Raw genomic sequence first — 22,355 nt, 5'->3', positions numbered from 1 at the left:
TGAGTGCCACCCAAAGTTTATGTAAAATTTTCCTCAAGCCATCATAGTTAGAAAAACCAGTAAGAATTTATCCCAAATAGGTCAATACATTTAACTTTGCCGAGAGAAAATAAAGTTCAAATTTGATAAAGACAGGCTCTTTTAGGCAGAGTCAAGTTGTAAAACAGAGTGTTGTGTTTAGAGGTAACCTATAAAATACTCAGAGGCATTTTCTGATTACTAGTCCCTTTTTGTGGTAATGCTTGCAGCTTTCTTTCATTCATCATTCATTACAGTGCTTGGAAGTGACATGACAAGGAGAGTTCATTTAGTGGTTCTTCTTAGAAATGAAATAAACCTGTTTCCAATGAAGGAATTCTGATGGACTTATGGAGAGGTAGTGGTTTTTCTCCAGAATCAAGATCCGACACCCCCCCCCAAAAGTAAAATTACATTATTGATAATGCCATATGCACTTTAAATTTGGGACAAGGACCTGAGCACAGTTGCAAGGTGTTTTTCGGCACAAGGGCCCTGGCTGAGGGGCAGATAAAGGCTGAATCCACTGGAAAGTATGCAGCCTGCTCTCCAAGGCTGAAGTGGGTCAGCCTGGAGGAAAGGGATGTCTCTATTTCTCATGAAAGCTATCAGCAAGCCAAGCCCATTTCTTTCTTTCTTTCTTTTTAAATGTTTAACTTAGTTTTAGAGAAAAAGGGAGGAAGAAAGAGTGGGAAACATCAATGTGAGAGAAAAACATCGACTGGCTGCCTCTTGTACACACCCCGACCAGGCATGCGCCCTGACTGGGAATCAAACTGGCTACCTTTCACTTTGTGGGACAACACCCAACTGGCCACACCCACCAGTCAGGGCAGTTTTGATTTCTAAAATGTAAGGCAGTGGTTCTCAACCTTCCTAATGCTATGACCCTTTAATACAGTTCCTCATGTTGTGGTAACCCCCAACAATGCCCAACCATAACTAAAGCATAGTGATTAATCACAAAAACAATATATAATTATATGTGTTTTCCGATGGTCTTAGGCGACCCCTGTGAAGGGGTCGTTCGACCCCCAAACGGGTTGCGACCCATAGGTTGAGAACTGCTGATGTAAGGAAATCTCATTGGAGAACTGTGTTCCTTGTCAGCTGAAAGCTCAATTAAACCAACTATAAACTTCAGCAAAGTTACCTAGGTCAACTAAATTTTTCTCCTGACCTAACAGAAAGAACAAACCCTGAATCAAGTCATAGAAACTTACAAAAATAGCCTACATATATTTAAAAAAAAAAAAAAAAAAAAAATCTATTCACTCAAAGCATGGCTACCATTTTACAACAAACAGGCTATCTTCCATTTTTTTTCTTAATAAATGACATTTTAAAAGGAAATGAACAGCTTTTATCCTACAACAACACAACACTATGCCAGAAATAGCTTTCATTTCCTCACTAACACGTATATTCATCAACCTACCTAATTATCAGGGAAAAGACAACTGGAACCTAGGGGTCTATATACAAAGAATCCCATTCCCACGATGGGAATTTACCAAGCCTTTCTCCCTTGTCCCAACATTTCTTAACACATTATGCATGGGTTCTACTCACAGGGGTACATGGTGCTGCTCTGGATCAGCTCTGGTCAGTTCTTCCTCTTCAATATCAGACTCTCCTCCTGAGCTACTGTCAGTGACATCTGAATCAAATGCTTGTTCACTGCACCTCAAGTTGGCTATACCACTAGCTGTAAATCTCTCCAATTCTTCTGAAATCGAATCGCTTTTCAGGAAGTTGCTGAGTCCCTCTGAAGTGGTAGTCTCACTGGCAGCTTTTCTCAATGCAGCTTCAGCCTTTCGAGTCAGCATCAATTGGCTTCGGGGCCTCAAGGATTCCAAGTTTGGCAGTTTGCTCAACGTTTTCTCTAAAAATCCACCCAGCTGATGCTGTATATGCCTCTCCACTTGCTTGGCTTGCACAACCTGTAAGCGTTTCTGCAAGCTGCGAGCACGGTTCTCAATATCAGCCTGCCGCCGCAGTAAAGCTGTTATCCGTGTGTCAGAATCCAATGCACTAAAAAGAATGGAAGACTGGGGAGACTTTTTACCCTCTAACTTGACACCCCCTAAGTTAGAACCGGAGTCTGTGCCAGGTGATAACCTACTGCTTCCTTGAAGTGCCGGCTGTTCCATGGAATTTACAGAAGATTTGTTTGCAGTGCTATTATTGCTAAATAAAGTTGTGTGTTCTACATCAAGGCTTCTATGTGGAAGAGTGCAATTGGTCATACCCCCCTTCAAGTCCCCAGATTCAGACGCCACCACTTCACCCCCCTGAGGAGAAGATGAAGTAAGAGTTCGTTTTCCCCCATTGAGGGGACTGGAATTGTCATGATCAGAATGTGTTGAACTTTTAGTCAATTTCTTAGCCAACCCATTTACAGGTGCTTGTGGCAGAGCTGTCTGACCACTTGTATTCATGGTTCTAATATTTTCTAAGGAAAACTCCAAAACTGGCTGTCTCCCCAACAGCTCAGCTCGGAGTTCATAGGACTGAGATAAGAAAGGGTGAGATTTAAGGACTGTCTGCTTGCTGAAGACACCTTGCAATTTCAACGACTCCTTCGAGGAAACAGGTGTTACATCGGAGCAGAGATACGATGCCACCAGTGGTTGCAGCTTCCCCAAGTCTTCCTTAGTAGGATTATTTCGGAAGTCTAGACTGGGATCCTCTGCAGCAATGGCTTTTCTTTTGGTTCCGTTGGCAGCAATAAGGATGTTGGCGTTGCCGGTATTTTCGGCACTGCCAGGGGACAAAGTGGAGGATGGGGGAGCCAGTTTGAACCGGATGTGGTGTGCTTCAGCTGCTGCGTCAGTGAGAGCGGGCGCCATCGCAGCCATTCAGCACAGAGAGACAGGAAGTCCAGCCTCTCCCGGTGCCGAGGCCAGCTCGACGGCCCCTTACTGCCTCCCCAGAGAACAGACTAGAAGAGAAAAAAGAAAAGGAAGTTAGAAATACAAGCACATTAGAAAACAACAAGTTTTTAATACAAATACTACTTGAGGCTATAATCCAAATTGCCTCCAGCCATTCCGAAGACCCAAATATCCTTCACCAGGGGAAGTGCATGTGCGCACACACATGCACACACTCCTAAGAGAAAGATTCCACACTTCTTTTTTATCACTTGTTACCAGACTGAAAAGTAGATAAAAAAAGTTTCATTCTGAAAGAACCACAGATTGTTAAAGTCAAATCACCTGCATTTAAAATAAAAATCTCTTTAAACTTCTTAAAATTAATGGGTTTAAAGCAAATGTAGCAAGATAATAACCTACCAATTAAACAAAAAAAATGAATAAGGAATTCTCCATCTCTACCAGAAAGTTTGTATGCCAAATGTCACTAGTGTGTGCATTTTTCTGGCCAAAGATTCCAGCGTTCTGCAGCTTCTCACTTCTCTGCAAGATTGATCAGACCACAGACTTAGCTGTGTATCACAGTTGTAATTAATTTTCTTTCACTATCCTCAGTATAGCCCACCTCTCTAATTGTTCAAGGTGTCTCTTCCCTTTACCCCCCGCCCTCCCCCCCGCCCCCCAATTCTTGAAAGAACAGTATAAATAGCTGTCTCTGCACACTTCTCTAATCTGGCTCCTACTGCGCTGGCAAGTCACCAGTAATCTCATCATTGAACCCTAACGCAGGTCTCAGTCCCCTTTCTATTTGACTACTCTGAAGCATTAGAGTAGCACTTATCAATCTATCTTGAAATTCTCCTTTTCTGAAGTACTTGACACCAAGGTTCTTTCTTTTCCCCTCTTCTCTCAACTCACTTCCTTTGCAACAACCACTAGTATGTACGGTGAAGCCTTCTAAAACACTCAGAAAAACTGGCTAAGCTGCACTAATAAACATTCCCCCCTGTGTTCCTCAAGCTCCCTGAAACTCAAAATTCACTTTCTTCTTCCAATACACTTATTCTTCACCCAGTTTTATTGTCTCTGGTAATGACATTGCTTTCATTAAGTAACCTAAGCTAAAAATGTCAAGTTATTTGTCTCTTCTTCATTCTATTTCCTTTGAGAGCAAAAGAAATCTATTTAAAGAACTAAGCCAATTGTTCTTAAAAGTGTGGTCTATGCACTTTTTGGGAACTCAAAGACCACTACAGGGATCCACAAGATCAAAGTTATCTTCATAGTGATACTAAAAAAAAATTTTTTTTCTCACTGAGTTGACATTTGCAATGAGAATACAAAAACAAGGCTGAGCAAATCTGCTGGTACCTTAGCACAAATCAAGGCAGAGGCACCAAAGTATACAAGCAGTCACTGGTTGTTCATTGTACTCTCTATTCATTTAGTTTTTAAAAAATCAGTTCCATTTAACAATGTTCTTGACGAAATTATGAAAATTAGGAATTTTATTAAATCTCTACTCTCATATTTTTAAATATTCTGTGTGATGAAACTGAATGTACACATAAAGCATTTGGCTGCTTTAAGAAGTCTGAGAAAAGTCACCTGTATAACTGCGATGCAAGCTGAACTATAAGTTTTCCTCATCTAACACTATTATTACTTGGCAGAACAACTAACAAATTATGGTTATTTAGACTTAATTAATCAGCAGACATTTTCTTGAAAATGAACAAAATGAACCTGTCACTTCAAGAAAAACTGCTGACAATGTATGTTTATTGCCTATTATAAAATCTGAGTTTTCAAGCAAAAGTGTTTTGAAAACTTGTATCCACCAACATGAACTTGAACATTTTTCCATCACTCAAAAAAAGTAGTATGATTTAATACATTGCTGATATTAATGAATGGGGTTTTTGATACCATATAATAAAATGTATCAACATTTGGAAGATCTGCATAACTCAGCAGATGACCAAATGACCAAAGTATGTGGAAACTCATAAACAGGTAAAAAGCAAGCGCAAGACAGACCAATAGATTTTAATTAACACAACAATTTTCCATCTTTTTCATCTTGTGGCGCACATAAGTTAATTATCAAAATTCTGCAGCACACACAAAATATATCTTTTGCCTATCTGACAAAAACAATTGGTATAATTTTGATTATTTCACACTGGACAGCTATCGTTATTGGCTGTTGTCAATTTTTTATTTGACAATGTAAGGGAAAAGAGGTCAGGGCACCTGACTAAGTAGTCAGGTATTTCATATTTTAAGAATTCTTGCAGCACACTAGCATGTCACAGCACACCCGTTGAAAATCACTGATCTAAGAAAGTACAAAAAGTTCATGGATATGGTTTTAGATTCCACACTGCAACTAACCTTGATGAAACTACTACTTGTCAAGTTTGGATGTAATTTCAAAGAATAGCCACTTATCTGAAACAACAATTAAAATATTCCTCTTTTCCTCCTGGGTGCTGTAACTCAGTGGATTGAGTACTGGCCTGCAAACCAAATGTCGCTGGTTCGATTCCCAGTCAGGGCACATGCCTAGGTTGCACACCAGGTTCCCAGTTGGGGGTGCGTGAGAGGCAACCATACATTGATGTTTCTCTCCCTCTTTTTCTCCTTTCCCCTCTCTTTAAAAACAAGTAAATAAGTTAAATAATAAAATATTCCTCTTTTCCAGCTATGTATCTGTGTGAAACCAGATTTTCTTTATATACAACCAAAACATACCACAACAGAATGAATGCAAAAGCAGATATGAGAGCCCAGGTGTTCTCTATTAAGCCAGACATTAGAAAGATTTGCAAAAATTTAAAACAATGCCATTCACTAAATTTTTTTCTTCTGGTAAAAACAAGTTATTTTTCATAATATGTAACAGGTTTATTTTTAAATGAATTAGTAAATATTTTTTAAATATCTCAAAAGTTTCTAATACATCAACTATTGATAATACCCCATAAAAAGCTCTCTGAATTTGTCTCAACATGTTCTAAGAGTGCAAAGGAGCCTTGAGACCAAAAAAATTATGAACCATTAAACCAAAGCAACCTCTTACCGCCTTTCAAATAAAAAAGAGGACAACGTCCAATTTGGTCAAACTCATTAATGTTTAAATCAATACCAAAATAGGATGGTAGGCCCTATAGGACTACACTATGGTTTTTTACACTATGACAATTCAAAAAATTAATATCAAAGTACTTGAGTAAATGAGATAACATCCATACAAAAACCAATATACTTACAGTTCAAACTTGTCTACTGCTCTATGTAACTGCCAGAGTTTCACATTCTAATATTGGATTTTAATGAACTCCCTATGAAATAACTAGATCTTCTGGAGCTTAGGAGTTTTATCCTTATCAACTTTCTGGCACATGCCAGTCTATACAACACAGCTGTTCTATGTCCACTTTCTCTAGTTCTGATTTTAAAGTTAGTATTAAATCCTAATATATTATTAATGGCTGTGCTATAGGCCAACAGACATATAAACCAATGCAAAAAATGGTGAGTTAGGTTTTATAGTACACAAAGCATTTTCTCCCATAAACACAAATTCCTATCGTATTTTTCCCATCAATCCAATCTCTTCCTCTTCTGAGCTGATATCTATACATAATTGATAATAGCAATGCAAGGAGGAACGTTATCAGTGCCAAATGAATAATATAACACGTGAGAAGAGTAGTTGTAGCCTGCTATCCAAGGGCACTAATATAGTAAGGCTCAGCAATGTCAGGAAACAGCCTCCCTCAGGGGACCCAAGCATGGACATAGGTATTACACAGCTTACACAAAACTTACTCAGGAAAACCCAGCCTCACTCAGCACACATAAAAGCAGATCATAATTAACATCACACCACAGAAGTACTTAAGCAGTAAATATTCCATCGTTATTTTAGAATTATTCAATTTTTTAACATTCACAACTTAAAAGAAACATCTGTTGCCTCAAACCTCACCTCTTTCAAGATTTCTCTGACCCAGTGAAAGTACACCTGTGAAGTAGACATTAATCACACATATCTCAAAGGTAAGAGTTTATTTTGTTTACATACTCTTTTCAGTCTCAATATCCCCATAGGACACACTGCAGAGTAGTTACTACAACAATCATCTAAATTAAGTAGGAAGGGGAAAAAGCAAGCTCTTCAAAAGGAATTCCATTCCTAACTCCTAAATCTTTTATCTTTCTACACCAAAGCAATACTACTGTTAGGAAAAGATAGAAATCTACAACCCTCTTCCTTAACTGACTAGAAATGCTCTGAGATTCCATATTACCTCCAAAGGCATTCACAGATAAGAAGACCAGGTCCAGAGTCACATCATGACTCCACCCTCATCTAAAGTATTTTAACTATTCTGGTTCCCTCCATTTCCACATCTACGGATGACCAAGCCTACCTCATAAGGTTTCTGTGATGATTAAATGAGATATTTTCAATTACTTAGTCCAGTGCCCAACACAAACACTCATTATTTGCACTACTGTTATAATCCATAGACTAAAAGCAAATTTAAAAAATAATTTCTATGACACTTAATGACAGGAAAAATATAAAGCAAATATAATTGCCGTAACTCATCACTAAGCTTAAGAATTTTTAAAATAATTTTGCTATATATCTAGATTTACTTTTAGTATTTTGTGCTGTTGCTTTTAATAAGAGAACAAACCAAAGGCCCAACAATTTAAATTACTAAATATCCATATAATAGACTACTATGCAACTATGAAAAACAATGCAAAACTATATTTACTGATGTGAAAAAAATCCCTACCTCACTGTTAACAATTTTTTAAGGTTTTATTGTACAAAACAAGTACTATGAGCTCATTTCTGTTTAAAAAGTACGTGGCAAGATTCTTCTGTCTTTTTCTGACTTATGTTAATGTCTCCACCATAAACATGCATTACATATATATGTATAATAAAAGGGAAGGAAGCAGAAAGAAAATATGCAAATTCTTAAGAGTCAAAAAATTTGAGAAAAGCAAAATGTCACAGTAGCTTTCTGAAAATTTAACTTACTCAGCAAAATGCTGATTAAAACAATGATTCCCATCCCCCTGGAATCCCAAAAGCTTCACTCTCCAACAATTTAAAGCAAAAACGACTGTCAAACTTAAGCGTTTTACAAAAACAGCACAACAGCTTATAATAAATCACCTTTCCCCCAAGAACAGAAAGCATTAAAAGCTATAATTAATGCTCATAACAACCTGGGCAGTAAATTTCAGACTGGGATTATAATTTCCAACTTACTAATGAGGAGAGACAATGAAGTTATATTTTACACTCAAAATAAGAAACCTAAAATATCCCAATTTTTAGTTGATCTAATAATCTACAATCTGACAAATGCAGACGAAGCTAATGTACCTGCTGCCACTGGCATAAATTAAGATTCTCCAGTACGCTTAAACACACAAAAGAAAGGACCTATCTGCTATACAAGGTTGGGTTAAGTAAGTAATGATTTCCCTATCAGTTCCAAGGAAGCATTTTGGGAGCTGGTAAAATGTCAAACAGGTTCAGTAGGCAAACACATTTAGGAAAAACTTCCCTGGTGGAGATCCACAATGTACTTCATCATACTGAATATGCAAATGTTTGCCTTTACCAAACTTCTTTAACAAATAAACACTTTTTTCCCCATTACACCTATTAATATCATGCAGAACTATTCTGAGGGATACAAGTTGAATTTTCAAATATGTGACTCCTAGGGTCCCCCTTCCTGTACTTATGATCCTGTTATTCTAAACTATAGTATAAATTCAAGGACAAACTTCCACCTAACACATGTAGCACTTAGAAAGTGAAACATACCCCAGGGCAGTCTCTCAACCTCAGTAGTATTGACATCTTGTGCTGAATAATTTTCTGTTGTAGGGGGAGGGAGGCCTGTCTTGTGCATTGTAGGATGTTTAGTAGCATCCCTCCTCTCCACCCACTAGTTACCTAGCACACTCCTACAAATTGTAACAGCCAAAAATGTCTCCAGTCATGTCAAATGTCCCACAGGGGGTAAAAATCACACCTCCCAATTGAGAAGTACTGCTTAGAGATACAGACTCTATCTATCTTTATGTCTATCGACATAAACATATATTTTAAGACATAAAGATACATTCTTTCCAGAAAGCAAAAACACCTGGTTGCTTCAAATACTGCAAGTCAGAACTAAGTCCACACTTAAAAATGAAAAGTTTGCCCTTACAGTATTCCTCATTAGTTCCCAAGATAGGATTCCCAAATACACAAGAATAAACTGGCAGCATCCACCTTGTCGGTAAGCTGCAGAAACCCAAGGGGAACGGTTTAGCCATTTGGCTGGCCAATCACCACATTATTTCACTGAAAAGAGAAGCAAAAATCATATGGGGAAGAGAGGTTTGCCTGTAATGTGGCTTCTACTAACCTCTTTCCCCATTACCTCATTACTCTGTACAAAGGAAACAAAGGGAAGAAGGAAAGATGCTTAGGGAAGTGTCTGTGAAATTGTCAAATGTCATTTGCAATTGTCTAATGTCAGCAGAAATTTGGAAATTAACTAAAATTTCATTACGTAAAAGCTAGGCCAAGAGAATGGTGACGTGGCATTCTAGTGAGAGGAAATGGCACGGGATAAGGCAAGGCTGCGGGAAAACATAGGACATCCTGAAGGTTAAGAGAAATGATCAATCTGATTGAAATAATCAAAAGTGTAAGTTATTAGAGGAAGCAGTACAGAAATAAGTGGGGAAGGCAGTTTCAAGCCAGATCATTAATGGACAACCTTAAATAGCCACCTTTACTCAGAAAAGACAGGAGAATGCCATTAAAGGTTTTTCAGATGGAGAGTGACACATCAGAACTGTGCTTCAGAGAGACCAGCTGGGGAGGACGGATTAAAAGAAAATAAAAAGGCAAAGAAAAATGCAATGAAGAAGCTACCGCAATAATCTAGACAGGATGCAACAAGAACCTCAACTAAGTGGTCACCACGGTAGTATGGGGTAAAAGTCTCCTCCAAGTTAAATCCAGAAATCGGAAGATACTCAACTTTGCAGAAGGGTCAAGTAAGTGATACAAACATGAACGTAGACTCTTACGGCCAGGAGAAAAGGCGCCCTTTTCCTTTATAACTTCATCTTCTTTATGATGAAATCATAAGGTGTGGTATATCCTCTTTATTCTTAACACTACCAACCCAAACCCAACCAGGGTTCTCATCAGCTCCCACCTAAATCATAGCATCTTCATGACTGATGCCTCAGTCCTCAAATCCATTCCATACCTTTTTACCACCTCACTTCTCTACTCTAAGATAGCTTCTAATGCCTTTGCCATGAGTCAAAATTCTCCAAGATGAAAGTTATAACAAGTTAGAGTAACTGCATGAGGTGGCATGGACCTAGAACTCACCCCCAGATTCCAAACTCCACAGTCTTTGCTTAGGCTGCTAATTCTCCAGAAGCCCCTTCTACCATTTAGGCCCAAAACTTTATTAATTGATTCAATATATAACACCTCCACAGAAACTTTTTCAGACTATTCAGATTCACAATGCTTTCTTCCTGCTTAAATTGTACAATGCACTTCAAGTCGCCATCACTCAATTCAAATTATCTGAATGTTCCCTAATTGTCTATTTATTAATTCTATTTCCAAAACAGGCAGTGTTCCTTAGCATCCTTCTCTTGCACGCTCACTAACTTTATCTAGAGCTTGGTACACAGTGAGCATTGTAAACACTTATTGACTAGACTGGTCAAAAAACACCTGGTGAGGAGGTAGGCCTTCAAATTTAAGTAAGATTTTGCTAAGCAGAGGAAGATGAGGAAACTCTAATTGAGAAACTGACAACCAATATAATGGGAAAGGATTTGGGAGATATTCACAGGATAATCTGTATGAGCCGAGAAAACATGTATAGCTTCTCAAGGAGAAAGGAAACAGCTATGTATGTAGTGTATGGGACACACTGGAAAGTATTTCTTTTACATGGAAACAAATGTAAATATGTTATGAAATACAATGTGGGGAGCTGGAGGCATAACTTTTTAAAAAGATTTTATTTATTTATTTTTAGAGAGAGGGAGAGAAACATCAATGTGTGGTTGCCTCTTACATAACCCCCAACTGGGGACCTGGCCTGCAACCCAGGCATGTACCCTGACTGGGAATTGACCCAGGGACCCTTTGGTTCACAGGCCAGCGCTCAATCCACTGAGCCACACCAGCCAGGGGTAATTTTTATTATAAACAAAGAAATAATGTAGACCTCATCACCCCTTTCTCTAACACTTTCCTATACCAACAAGTCTTCTTAACCAAAAAAAGTTTTATATAATTACTAAGGGAACCATAGCTCTAAATGGAGGTTATTATTATGACTGCTGTTCACTAACATTAACTACCTTTACTAGGTCAGTCACTGTGCTGTTTTATACGTGTTCCCATTATTTTCACAGTAACACTGTAAGGCAAGTAAAGTACTCTTAATTCTCATTTTACAGATGAGGAAACTTGACATTCAGAAGTTAAGTGATGTGCCCAAGATCACACAACTCCTAAGCTGAAGAAGTAGGATTCCAACTCATATCCTTAATACTCAAGTCCGCACTTTTAAAACCATTACACTAAGTAGTTTAAGGCTAGGTTTCAATTGAAAGGGCCTTTACTGCTAGACACTCAATTTTGAATTTTAGTCTTTAAAGGAAAGTTGATGTAGGAATACTAACTAGTTATCTCCAAAAGACATTTTACTAAAATGCCTACAATAATGAAAAAGACCAGTAAAGACAGACACTACTGTGATCAGAGAATCCTAGGGGGTCTTATTAAGGGACACTCACACAGGCTGAGAGTGGGTGTAGTCACAGAAGGCTACCCACAGGAACAACATCTAAGCTGAAACCTAAAGAATATGTAGGGTCCAGCATCATCCATACAGCTACTTCAAGCATCCCATATCTAAAACCCATTCCATGCCTCCAACACCAAACCCAAAACCCAAAACCCAATCCTGCCCTTCAACACGCCCTATATTAAGCAGTCTTTATCCCAATCATTGATGTACCATCTGTCATAGGCATCTCCTTTAAATATATACTAATTAATACCAGACACAAATAATAGAAAGCTTACAGGATTTCATGGTCTAATGTGGAGACACTAAGAATTGTTAAGTTTCATTAATGCAAAGGTAATAAGATAGAAAATAGGTGCAAAGGAAAACCCAGATGATAAAGCACTGTGTTTTGCCTGAAGAGGTCAAGGAAGGCTTCCAGAAAGAGATGACATTCTGACTAAATTTTGAAGGCTGACCAGGGAGAGTTCAAAATAGGTAGAATAAGAGACACATTTATTCCACCCTTAATGCCACTGCCTTAGTTCAGAACCTCGTTACGTCGTCGGCAGCCGTCCGTCTCGAGAGACGATGGTGTAGCTTCTTAAGAGTCTATCTGCACCGCCGAGAATGGCTGTGCAGTCCGACTCGGGAGTGACATGGTATCTGTCTCCTCCCGTGTTGAATCGACATCTTGTGATGACGCTGAAGCTACAGAGCCTGGGCAGGGTAATATGGAGGGTCTGCTGTTGCCCATGCAGCAGACCCCCCTCTCTTCGCAGCTGAAGGGTCCAAGGGAAAGACGCAGTCGATACAGCTTGGGTTCAGGTGCGCCGCAGGAGTTGCCGGTGTTGACTACAACGTCAAACCGCCTTAGGGACTCCGGCTCCGGATTTTCTGTCGGGGTTTACTCCCTTAGCCTTTCCCCTGAAGAGGTTACGTACTGCAGTAATAATCTCCCAACTGTTCTCGCTTCCTGTCTCAGCAAGCCTTCAACCTAACATCCACTACGAAAGTGATTATTAGAAAGAAAGGACGAAGAGACGGGAAGAAAGGAGGGAAGATAAATCTGACCAGGTTGTATTCCTACTTAAAATCCTTCAGTGACACTAGGTCAAGGATGAATCCAAACTCCCCACACAGCATATTTACCCCCGCTTTTTACACTCAGCCTCATCTCCAAACTGTCCCGACTCAAAACTTCCTAAATCATATTTATAGTTCTAGGCTTTTCCATGCCCTGTACCTTTGTTCATGCTGCTCTCTCTTCTCCAAGATCACATCACATGCTATTTCAAGTACTCCCCATTCAGTCCAAGTTAAGTCAGAGGTCCCTCTCTCTCTAGGGTCTTACCTGCACCCCCGTGACATCCTGGACAACAGCTCATAACATAATATAAACTCCCATTTTGTCTCTCCCTTCCTTCCCTAGACTGTATACTTCTTTAAAAGGGGGTTATGGTTTGTTTTCTCTTCATCCCCTACATGTAGCACTGTACCTGGTAGACAGGGGACCAATATAGGTTAGTTAACCTGAGCATTCTATGTTGAATGCATCAGCTGGAGATCTATTATGAAGTTAAAGGGGACTTCTGATCATAAAGTGATAACGACCTAACAAGAAGCAGGCACCAACTGAATCTAGGACAGACTCCAACTACCTCAAGTTCCAGTCATTTATATTGCCAAAAACCTGCACTCAGACTGGCAAACCTTTTAACTGTACCTTTTAAACTATTAAATTTGGTTACCTAAGCCTTTTGAAGGCAAAATCTATCAAAAATTTAAATGCAATTATCCAAACTTTTACCCAGTAACTGCGCCTCTAGGAACCTAACAGAAATATTCTCATAGATACATGAAGATTATGTACAGTTCTTTCACTGAAGAACTGTTATACCAAAAAAAAAAAAAAAAAAACCTCAAAACAAAACAAAAACAAAACCCTAAACTTTAAAAAAAAAAAAAAAAAAGACAGGAAGTTATGCATCTATTTAAAAGAAAACCATATTTTGATGTGAAAAACCTCCTATAGCTAAATGCGGGAAAAAAATCAAGCCACATAAGCATGATCCCATTTGTGTTTAAAAACATTAAAAATTTTTTTGAAGGATGACTGCCTATCAAAATATTTACTGATGTTTATCCCTTGATCTATCCAACCACTGAATTCAAATTTCCTCCCAGTCTAGCTCACAAAAGGACAAAGAGGAAAAAAAATGTACTTTTTAATCTCATCTCTTTCTAACAAACTCTAACAATGCAAGTGTTTGAACAATCCTAAAATTGAAGACTTCTTGAAGGGTCCAAGCAATTCAAAAGCAAACAGGTTATTCTTGGCAGGGTTCCTTGACCAAATTCCAGGGATTTCACTGCAACCTATCGTATCCCTTTAGAGTACTGAATTAATGACAAATAAAATTAATTTTTCCAATGCCAGGGAAATGTTAAATATTAATACTAACATCCGTCTTTCATTCCCTCGGGAGGCCAAAGGAAAAAGGAGGTAAGCAATAAACCAATATCTGCAAAAAAAAACTTTACAATTTTTTTGATGTATGCTTAAGATCTTCAAAATCCTGTTCTCTATGATAATGTATGAACAGTTTAATGCAACTTTCCCAACAGTTCAACTTAAGAAACTAGTATTTCTACAAAACCTCTACACTAGCAAACATCAGAAATTAAACTAATTAGATTTTCACTTCTATCCCTTCACACCTTCTGGTGGAGGTGCTAATAAGCAGTTACAAAGGCCAAATAACAAGCAGCAAAAGAAAGCCTGGATATCAGTTTTTAGCAATTTTTGGTTTAATGTTCTAACAACAAAATTGTTATTCATCCTTTTTATTCCCCAACAGTTTCCCTCCAACTGAGACTAATCAGGTCTGACCTTAAACTAAGCTGATCTTCTTTTAAAAAAAAGAAATTAAAAGGCGAGGGACTCCACATTAAGTTTGATGCCACTCAAGCAACTTTTTCCAAACAAGGGCAGAATCTGCTATACTTAAAATTCAGAGTGAGATCTCATTTGGGAGTCCTGGTTCAAGTAACAAGAACCAGAGTTTTTGATAACATTTAGATAAAACTGCACTGAATTTACCTCCACCTTACATTTCCTGATTCTCAAAAGCTTAGGGAAGAGACTGTAATTTTTTAAAAATTAGAACTACGGAAAGAAGGCAAATCTACAGTCAGCAATAAAATACATAGCTGAATAATTCCCTAGTAAGGTGAGGGCATTCAAATTGTCCAGCTGGCTGCAACGCTGTCCCATACACCAAAAGGTTGCAGGTTCACTCCGCGGTTGTTGGGGCACATACAGGAAGCAACCTATCCTTGTTTCTCTCTTTCTAAAAATCAATTTCCAGAAAATCCTCAGGTGAGGATTAAAAAAAATTTTTTTTTCATTTTTATGGAGCTAGCTTAAAGTCTTGGAAAAGCAAGGCTTGCAACAAGTAACATTTATTAAGCAGCTATTATCTGCCAGACGCACTATCCTATGGCCAATTTCAAAGGTCTCCACTTTGAGGGCCTCTTGGCATTAAGGTTTAAAACCTTCATATACAAATCTTCTAAGTTTTTCTTTTAAACTACCCAAGTTTGTTTGCTTTTCATTCATAAACATGAGCTGTGCTTTCCACGTTAAAGTCAGTTTCTTCGTGCCCTGCATTTTAGCTTTACCTTTATTCTAGTAAAGACAAGAAAAAGCTTCACACACACAGAGAAAAAAAAAATCTCAATTTCAGTCCTAGTTGGAGTCCAGGTTTTTTGGTAAATTACACCTATTGGCTTGTTTTCTCCTATACATTTTACCCTACATCCTAAAAGACAGGCACATGGGCATAATGTAGAGACAACCAATGACTGAACAATTAATAGTGACCCTCCCAAACGAGTCTTTTCCTATGACCCACAATGGTCCCTACAATCTGCAAGTGACCCTAAACATACCACTGACCTCTACCTCTTCTTGCGACCTTCAAATGTTGGTGACCTCTAGCACAGTGTTTTTTCCAATTCATATTGTCTTTCCTAACCATTACTGTGGTTTCACTGAGCTTTGATCTCACATTTTAAAGAACGGGAAGTACTGATGAAAGTGTCTTTTTTGTGTTAGAAATTAATACTTTGGCAAGAATATTTTTACAAAACTTTTAGTATGCCCAGAAGCTAATATGCAAGTTATACTAGGATAGAAACTATAAACACATCTTCAGAAGCCACATGAAAACTGGAAAACCAGTCTTAATATAGATTTCCAACAAATAGTTAAAGTCCTATTTTAGGTAAAGGACGTGGTCCAAATATTCTTTGCACTGAGAAAGCAGGCAGGCCAGGTGTTTGGGATTTTTGAGACACCTGCACTGTACTTCTTTATAAAGTAATCAAGTAAAAGGGTACTAATGTAAAAGAGGCTTCCTGAAACCTAGAACAATCTAACCAATCAAAGCAGAGACTTACTTAAAAGAGAGAAAGAGGGCAAAGAAAAGGTGCTTTAAACCTCTAAAAACCACTCAATGAAATTTGCTCTGAGGCACCCAACTGAAGACCACATACTGTGTCTGTACTATTCCCTCCTTTCCAAACTCAAGGGAATGGAGATATCTTTGGGTGGGGGGAGAATCAATTAATTTAAAAAACCTATCTCAAGGAAGGAAGTCACTTAAATTTGCCTTAATAGTCTCCGGAAGAAGAAAAAGCCCCTACCCAAGCCCCCCAAGCAAGTTGATTAAATTTAAGAGGAATAAGCATTACACTTTAAACACAGGATTTCCAATGACTATTGTTTGGAAAAATACAACGTGGGTTAGTATGATGTTTTTACATTTAAAAATTATGTTTCTAAAATAACAAAGTAACTAAGCTTTATTCACAAAAGTTCCTAACTAGAACCACTCAAATACTAAAATACCTTCCCAAACCAACATCAACCACATGACCCTGTTTACAGGTTAAATAGATCAAGTTATAGCAACAAAAGAAATCTAAAACTTGTTTTCACTTATAAATACAATTAAAATCTGTGGCTAACTAAATAAAATTCAGAGGATGCAGGTTACAGTAAACATTACTAGAGATGGAAGAGTATTGGCAGTGTTTGAAAAAGAAAAAAGTGGAGTAATTATTTTCTTTCACCTTGATAAAAGTTAAAAGTGAACTAAGGCTTACTCATTTTCTAGCTTCCAAAATTTTCCTCAACAGGATAATGATAACTAACCTAACAATCTAAGAACACTCTGAAGACTTAGCCATAGAAATAACATGTGTAGGCAAGAAAATCAGACAAAAGGTTAACATCTGACTTTGGTAAAGCACAAAAGTCAAATACCAATGTTCTGGATGAGACTTTCAAGAAACAAGCACGAACACTTCTCAATACTTCACTAGTCATATAGGTAGGACCAAAAACCCCACCCAACTCAAGGTTCCATCAATATGTAATTGATCACTCCTTTAACTGTCTACAGACACAAATCAAAAATACTTTAATACAGATGTTAAGAACCTCTGTCACATCTAATTTGTCTCCAACTAGTGCACACTTGAGAAATAAAAAGTTAACTACCTCCAATCATGAGATAACTAACAAATACATCAAATATGCTAAAGGTCAAAGGAATTGCATACTTTGTTGGAGAAACCTAGTAGAAATTGAACTCAGAATTCCATGACCGAAATCAGAAATATATATCAGTTATCCCATAATTATAATACATATTTTAAATTCCCAAGGGATGAGCATTTTTACCTTGCCTTATTTTTAGAACTACACATCACACTGCACATATCACATGACATGATGTAACTGTTAGCAAAGAAAATGGCCCAAACCATTGAAAATACACATATTAAGAGGACAAGAATCAATACATCCTTAGGAACCACTAATTTCATATTTACTTAAAAAAATGTTTCTTAAGTCACAATATTTTTTAAATTGTAAAAGTGGCTAGTAACCTGTGTAGAAAAACAGAAATATGCTTGGTATTTTATAAAGTAGAAATTTACCCAATTATTAGGAAAACTTATAGGAAGAAACAGATAACTGAACATTCATTTAAACCTATAGGAATAAAAGCAAAATTTCTCTAGATCAAAAGCACAACAGAAACGTAATGAAATACTTTCAGGTAAAACACAATTTTTACTCAGAAGTATTTAGTTTTAAGGAGATAAGAAAAAGTCTTAACTGACAAACCTGCAGACAATTGAGAATTTCTAAATTGGTCAGACAGTATGTTAGAAAAGGACCCAAGTATAGCCTATAGAAGGGGGAGGGGAAAACACACCCACCTAAACCTTTATACGTAGTGGTACTTTAAATGACCCCGAAAGTAGGAAAAATAGAAACTATACTATTCTGACAGGAAAAACGTATTCCGATGTACTACTTTTCCATACTTGGAAGTGCTTTAGACACGAAGTTCAGTTACAATCTATAACTATATCATGATTATGCAAGGCAAAGATTATGTAATTTTATCGTTTCTTACAAATGTTCCCTGACTCTAAAACTAAAACAACTAAAACGTTCTGCTCTCTCCAATGGGGAAGGAGAAGGTTCTTCTGGGCTGCAATGTAAAAATATAAACACACCCCAAAACAAACAACAAAAAAACCCACAACGATTGCTAACCACGTGACAAAGGAGACGGCAACACCAGGATTGTGAATGGAGGGAGGGAGGCGAGGCAGGACTAGGGAGATTTCTCGGAACTTTGGGGACCTCGGGATTCGAGTCTCCCGACCCTTAAGGCACCAAACTCTAGCCCTACGAATTGTACAGTTAATATTCCCAAGTACAGTTTTATGACTAGGACACGAAAATTGCACCAGTGACCTCTAGAATAAAGGGGAAAAACGGAGGAGGAAAGAGCAATTTAAAGTGGCGCCATCATGTCACTCCTTCTCCCCTAAGGCAATCCAATAAGCGATAGTTAGGTAACGTGTTTCTCTAAAATACCACACTGGGAAAATGGAAAACAAAAGGATTTTTAAGTAAAACATGAGGCTACTGTTTATCGTATGGAAGAACAACCAGAAACTATATGCTGAGAATCAAAAAGACCGTCAGCCGGAAAACAGGCCCCCCAAACTCACTTGAAAGCAAATAAATGCCTCTTCCTCTTTAGTTTAAAAAAAAAGAAAGAAAAAAAGAAAAAAAAACACGTCCGCCTGAGGGAAACTAGATCTGAAAACCTAAGTGACCTCGATTTACAGGCAACAAAAATAAATTAAACAAATAACCGTCTCACTCAACAATCAAGTTATGATACACACCGAGAAACATGCAAGATGTGCGTTTCGAGCAGAGAAAGGCCCTTTGCAGTCAAGAGAAGTTCAAAGCGAGAGCCAGAGTTTGTTTTTGGGTTTGTTTTTTTTTTTAACGGGAATAAACCGTGTTGTTCAGGCCTCGTTTTTAAATAGAACGCCAAAGGAAAAGCTGGCGAACGAGGCGGCAGCTGGTGGGGAAGGGCCCCCGCACACCCCCGCCCTTGGGGCGACTCCCAGCCCCGGACCCGCAGCGGGGAAGCCCGGAGAGGCCATTTAAAGTTCCGGGGATTTTTCCTGCCCTGCCCTGCCTTTCCAGTTACAACTAACAAAGAGAGGGAGAAATGGGAGCCACGGGGAGAGCGAGGAGAAGGAGAAAGGGCAGCGGGAGGAGGTGGAGGAAAGGAGCAGCAGCAGCAGCAGCACCTACCACGTGATGGAGGAGCGTAGCCCGGGCGGATTCAGCCCCACAAAATGGGCGCAGTTTGCAAACAGCCCCCGGCCTGGGAGCCGAGGGCCGGCGGCGGGCGGGGGCGCGCGGCGGCGGCTCCGGCCCGGGCCCCCGCTCTCCTCCCCCCCGGCGCCCGGAGCCGCCCTGACTTTCCGGGCGGGGGGGCGAGGCGGAGGGGGAGGGGAAGGCGGTGGCGGCGGGGAGCGGCCGCTTTTTCTTCTCTTTTGGGCCCTTTCTCCGGCCTTCCTTGGCTCCGACGGGGCCTGGGCACGGCCGGGGACCGCAGCCCGGCCGGGAGGACGGGCGGGCGGGGGCAGAGGGTGAAGGCGCCCCCCCCCGCCCCGCACAAACAAGCGCCGCCGTCTGCAGCCAGAACCCGCACCCCGGTCGCCACCCCCGGACGTCTCTTCCTGGCCGGGGAGCGCGCTCCGGCCGCCCCCCGCGCCGCCGCGGCGAGACGAGTCGGCTTCGCTACGGTGCTTGGTTCTCCCGCCGGTTCGGCGAGCGGTGGCGGCGGTGGCGGCGGCACTGGGAAAATGGCGGCCGAGCTCCTTTTCCCTCCCCCCCCTTTAATCTGAAGCGGAGGGAGAATGGAGCGAGCGAGCGAGCGGGCGAGCGCCGGGGACACGGGGAGGAGGGACAGCAGCGCCTCCGCCGGCAGCGGCTGCGGCGGCGAAAGGCCGCTCAGCCCTGATGCGCCGCCAGGGGGCGCCCGTCGCACCGCCCCCACGGGCCGCCAGGAGGCGCGGCCGCCGCCGCCGCCGCCTCAGTCATGGCTCCTCTTCGCGGGCGCAGTTGCTGCACCTCCATCTGTGGAGGCCGCGGCGCAGGGCCCCAGCGGCTCCTAGACAGCGGCGGCACGCGGCACGCGGTACTGCGGCAGGCGGGAGCGAGCCCTTGCTCCGTCCGAGGTGAGGCTAACCTGAGGCACTGACGCCATCACATTCCCTCTGCGCTGGGGCTGGTGGGGCCGCGCGCGGCTATGAGGGGCAAAGCGGGCAGGCGCAGCGAAGCGGGAGAACGGGAGCGAGGAATTGTTTGCACTGTGTAGTAACGCTTGTAGGCTAATGCCGACGTTGCCACCCTATTCCAGAGCTAACGTGCGCTGAGTCGCGTAGGAAGCTCCTTGACCAGTGAAGCGCTTCCTGCCGCCCTTTGTCCTAGCAGCCTGCCTCCGAACACTGCAGCACGCCTGGGCACTAGCCCCAGCGCCGCGCTCCGCAGCCGCCAGGGGAAAAAAAAAAAAAAAAAGCGCACATCGTCATTGCGCAGGCGCGGGTTTTGGCCCGCGCCGGGCCAGCCCGAGCAGAAGCAGCTGGGAGCAAGAGGGGAAGTGATGGTCCACCAGCCAGGCCCGCTGGGAAGTGTAGTTTTCGTTTAAGGAGCACGCGTGTTGTTTTGGGTGTCATGGCTTGGCAGATCCGCCAAAACAGGCAAATGACATTACACAATGAGTACTTATGCTTCCTGTCACCACCAAAAGGAAGTTTACTGTTATGTGCTAAAAGTTTAACAAAGAACTCCATAGAGAAACCCAGATCTCACAATAAGCAAACTTCCGCCTTCCTACCATTGGTCTAAAGTAGTGGCACTTGATCACTTCTCATGACCAGTTTGTCAGTACAGTATTTTATTCATTTCCCAAAACAGGGTATTAAAATAATAGAACCTTTTCTAGATTAAAAAAAAAAATCAGTAATATATTGCGACATTTACACACACAAATTATAGTCCATCGTCCTTTTAAAATAAAAAGTTGCCAAAAGATGTAATTAAGTGCTTTAAGATTTAAAACAAAAAGACCCTCTGGGATTCTTCAAAATATTATTTTAAATGACAAACTCTCCAACAAGTCACTCATCAAATTCAGCAGATAAGAGTATGCTCTACTAGCAAAAATGAAGATGAGAAATGTTCAATACTGTTTTGTGGTTTACCAGAACCAATATCCGGTGGTATGCCTCACTTCTGCTAGTCACAAAAACAGCTTCAGTCCTCCCACAAAGTTACACTAACTCACCAGCTCCTGCAGCATCTGCACCTATCTTTTCATGAGTTCCCATTTGTACTCTTAAAATCACACCCTCAATCATAGTCGTGGTTCTCAAATATCAAAAGCAACCGATTAAGAAAGTCACTGAGTCAAGATGACACAAAGAATAAACTAATACATGTAAACATATTTATATACACATCCGAAAGAGATCCTACTCTTGGCGCTTTAATGTATAATCCTGGGAAAGAACATTTAGTTGATTTTAAAATGTACATAAATATATCTTCACATAAAAGTAATTCCGCAAAGTATTATAGCATAAGGGTGTTATTAAATATACAATTCCAGGACCAATAGATGGCGAACTAGAGCCCTAATCCGAGGCTTCTGAAATCTAAATGAGCAGAATGAAAAACACCAAATAAGGCAAAGTCCTTTGCAGTGTATACTTAAATATGTTCAAAGACACCCGCCACAAAATAATCTTAAGTACTGCTTTAACCTTTAAAACTCAACTGCTAGATTTAATTAGGCCCAAAATAGCCAAGGTTATGAAATACATTTTTCAACGGATTAGGAAAGAGGTGGAAATGCTCATTTCAAAACATGCATTTTAGGGAAAAATAAATTCCAACCTTCCCTTTCTCTCATTGCTTAGCTCAGGAGTCGGGAGTTCACAGTGTTTACAGCACTTAAATCAGCTAACCTGTTTTTCACTCTTATCTCAAATCAGATGTCTTTCTGCTTAGGCACCAATTTTTACAAATAAGGACATTCAAATGTGAGCCACTAGACACAAAAGCTTAGGGAGAGGAATATTTACTTAAAATTTCCCCAAGAAACACAGTGGATATCAAGAC

At 40.2% G+C, this 22,355-nt stretch overlaps 1 protein-coding gene across 1 annotated transcript in view; it reads right to left on the bottom strand.

The window, feature by feature from the left end:
• KANSL1 (KAT8 regulatory NSL complex subunit 1) overlaps positions 1-19,570 on the bottom strand; it is a 137,565-nt gene extending 117,995 nt beyond the window's left edge. The window contains exons 1-2 of the mRNA XM_090291841.1: positions 19,479-19,570; positions 1,591-2,962 (exon numbers count right to left, since the gene is read on the bottom strand). Coding sequence (XP_090147967.1) covers positions 1,591-2,879 — 1,289 coding nt within the window. The 5' untranslated portion in view covers positions 2,880-2,962; positions 19,479-19,570. The remainder of the gene's footprint in view (positions 1-1,590; positions 2,963-19,478) is intronic.
• Between the last annotated feature and the right edge of the window lie 2,785 nt (positions 19,571-22,355).

Source organism: Furipterus horrens, unplaced genomic scaffold (genome assembly GCF_987537825.1).
Source record: "Furipterus horrens unplaced genomic scaffold, mFurHor1.1.pri manual_scaffold_11, whole genome shotgun sequence".
In the NCBI taxonomy this organism is placed as follows: domain Eukaryota; kingdom Metazoa; phylum Chordata; class Mammalia; order Chiroptera; family Furipteridae; genus Furipterus; species Furipterus horrens.
This window is presented reverse-complemented; position numbering and strand designations above follow the sequence as displayed.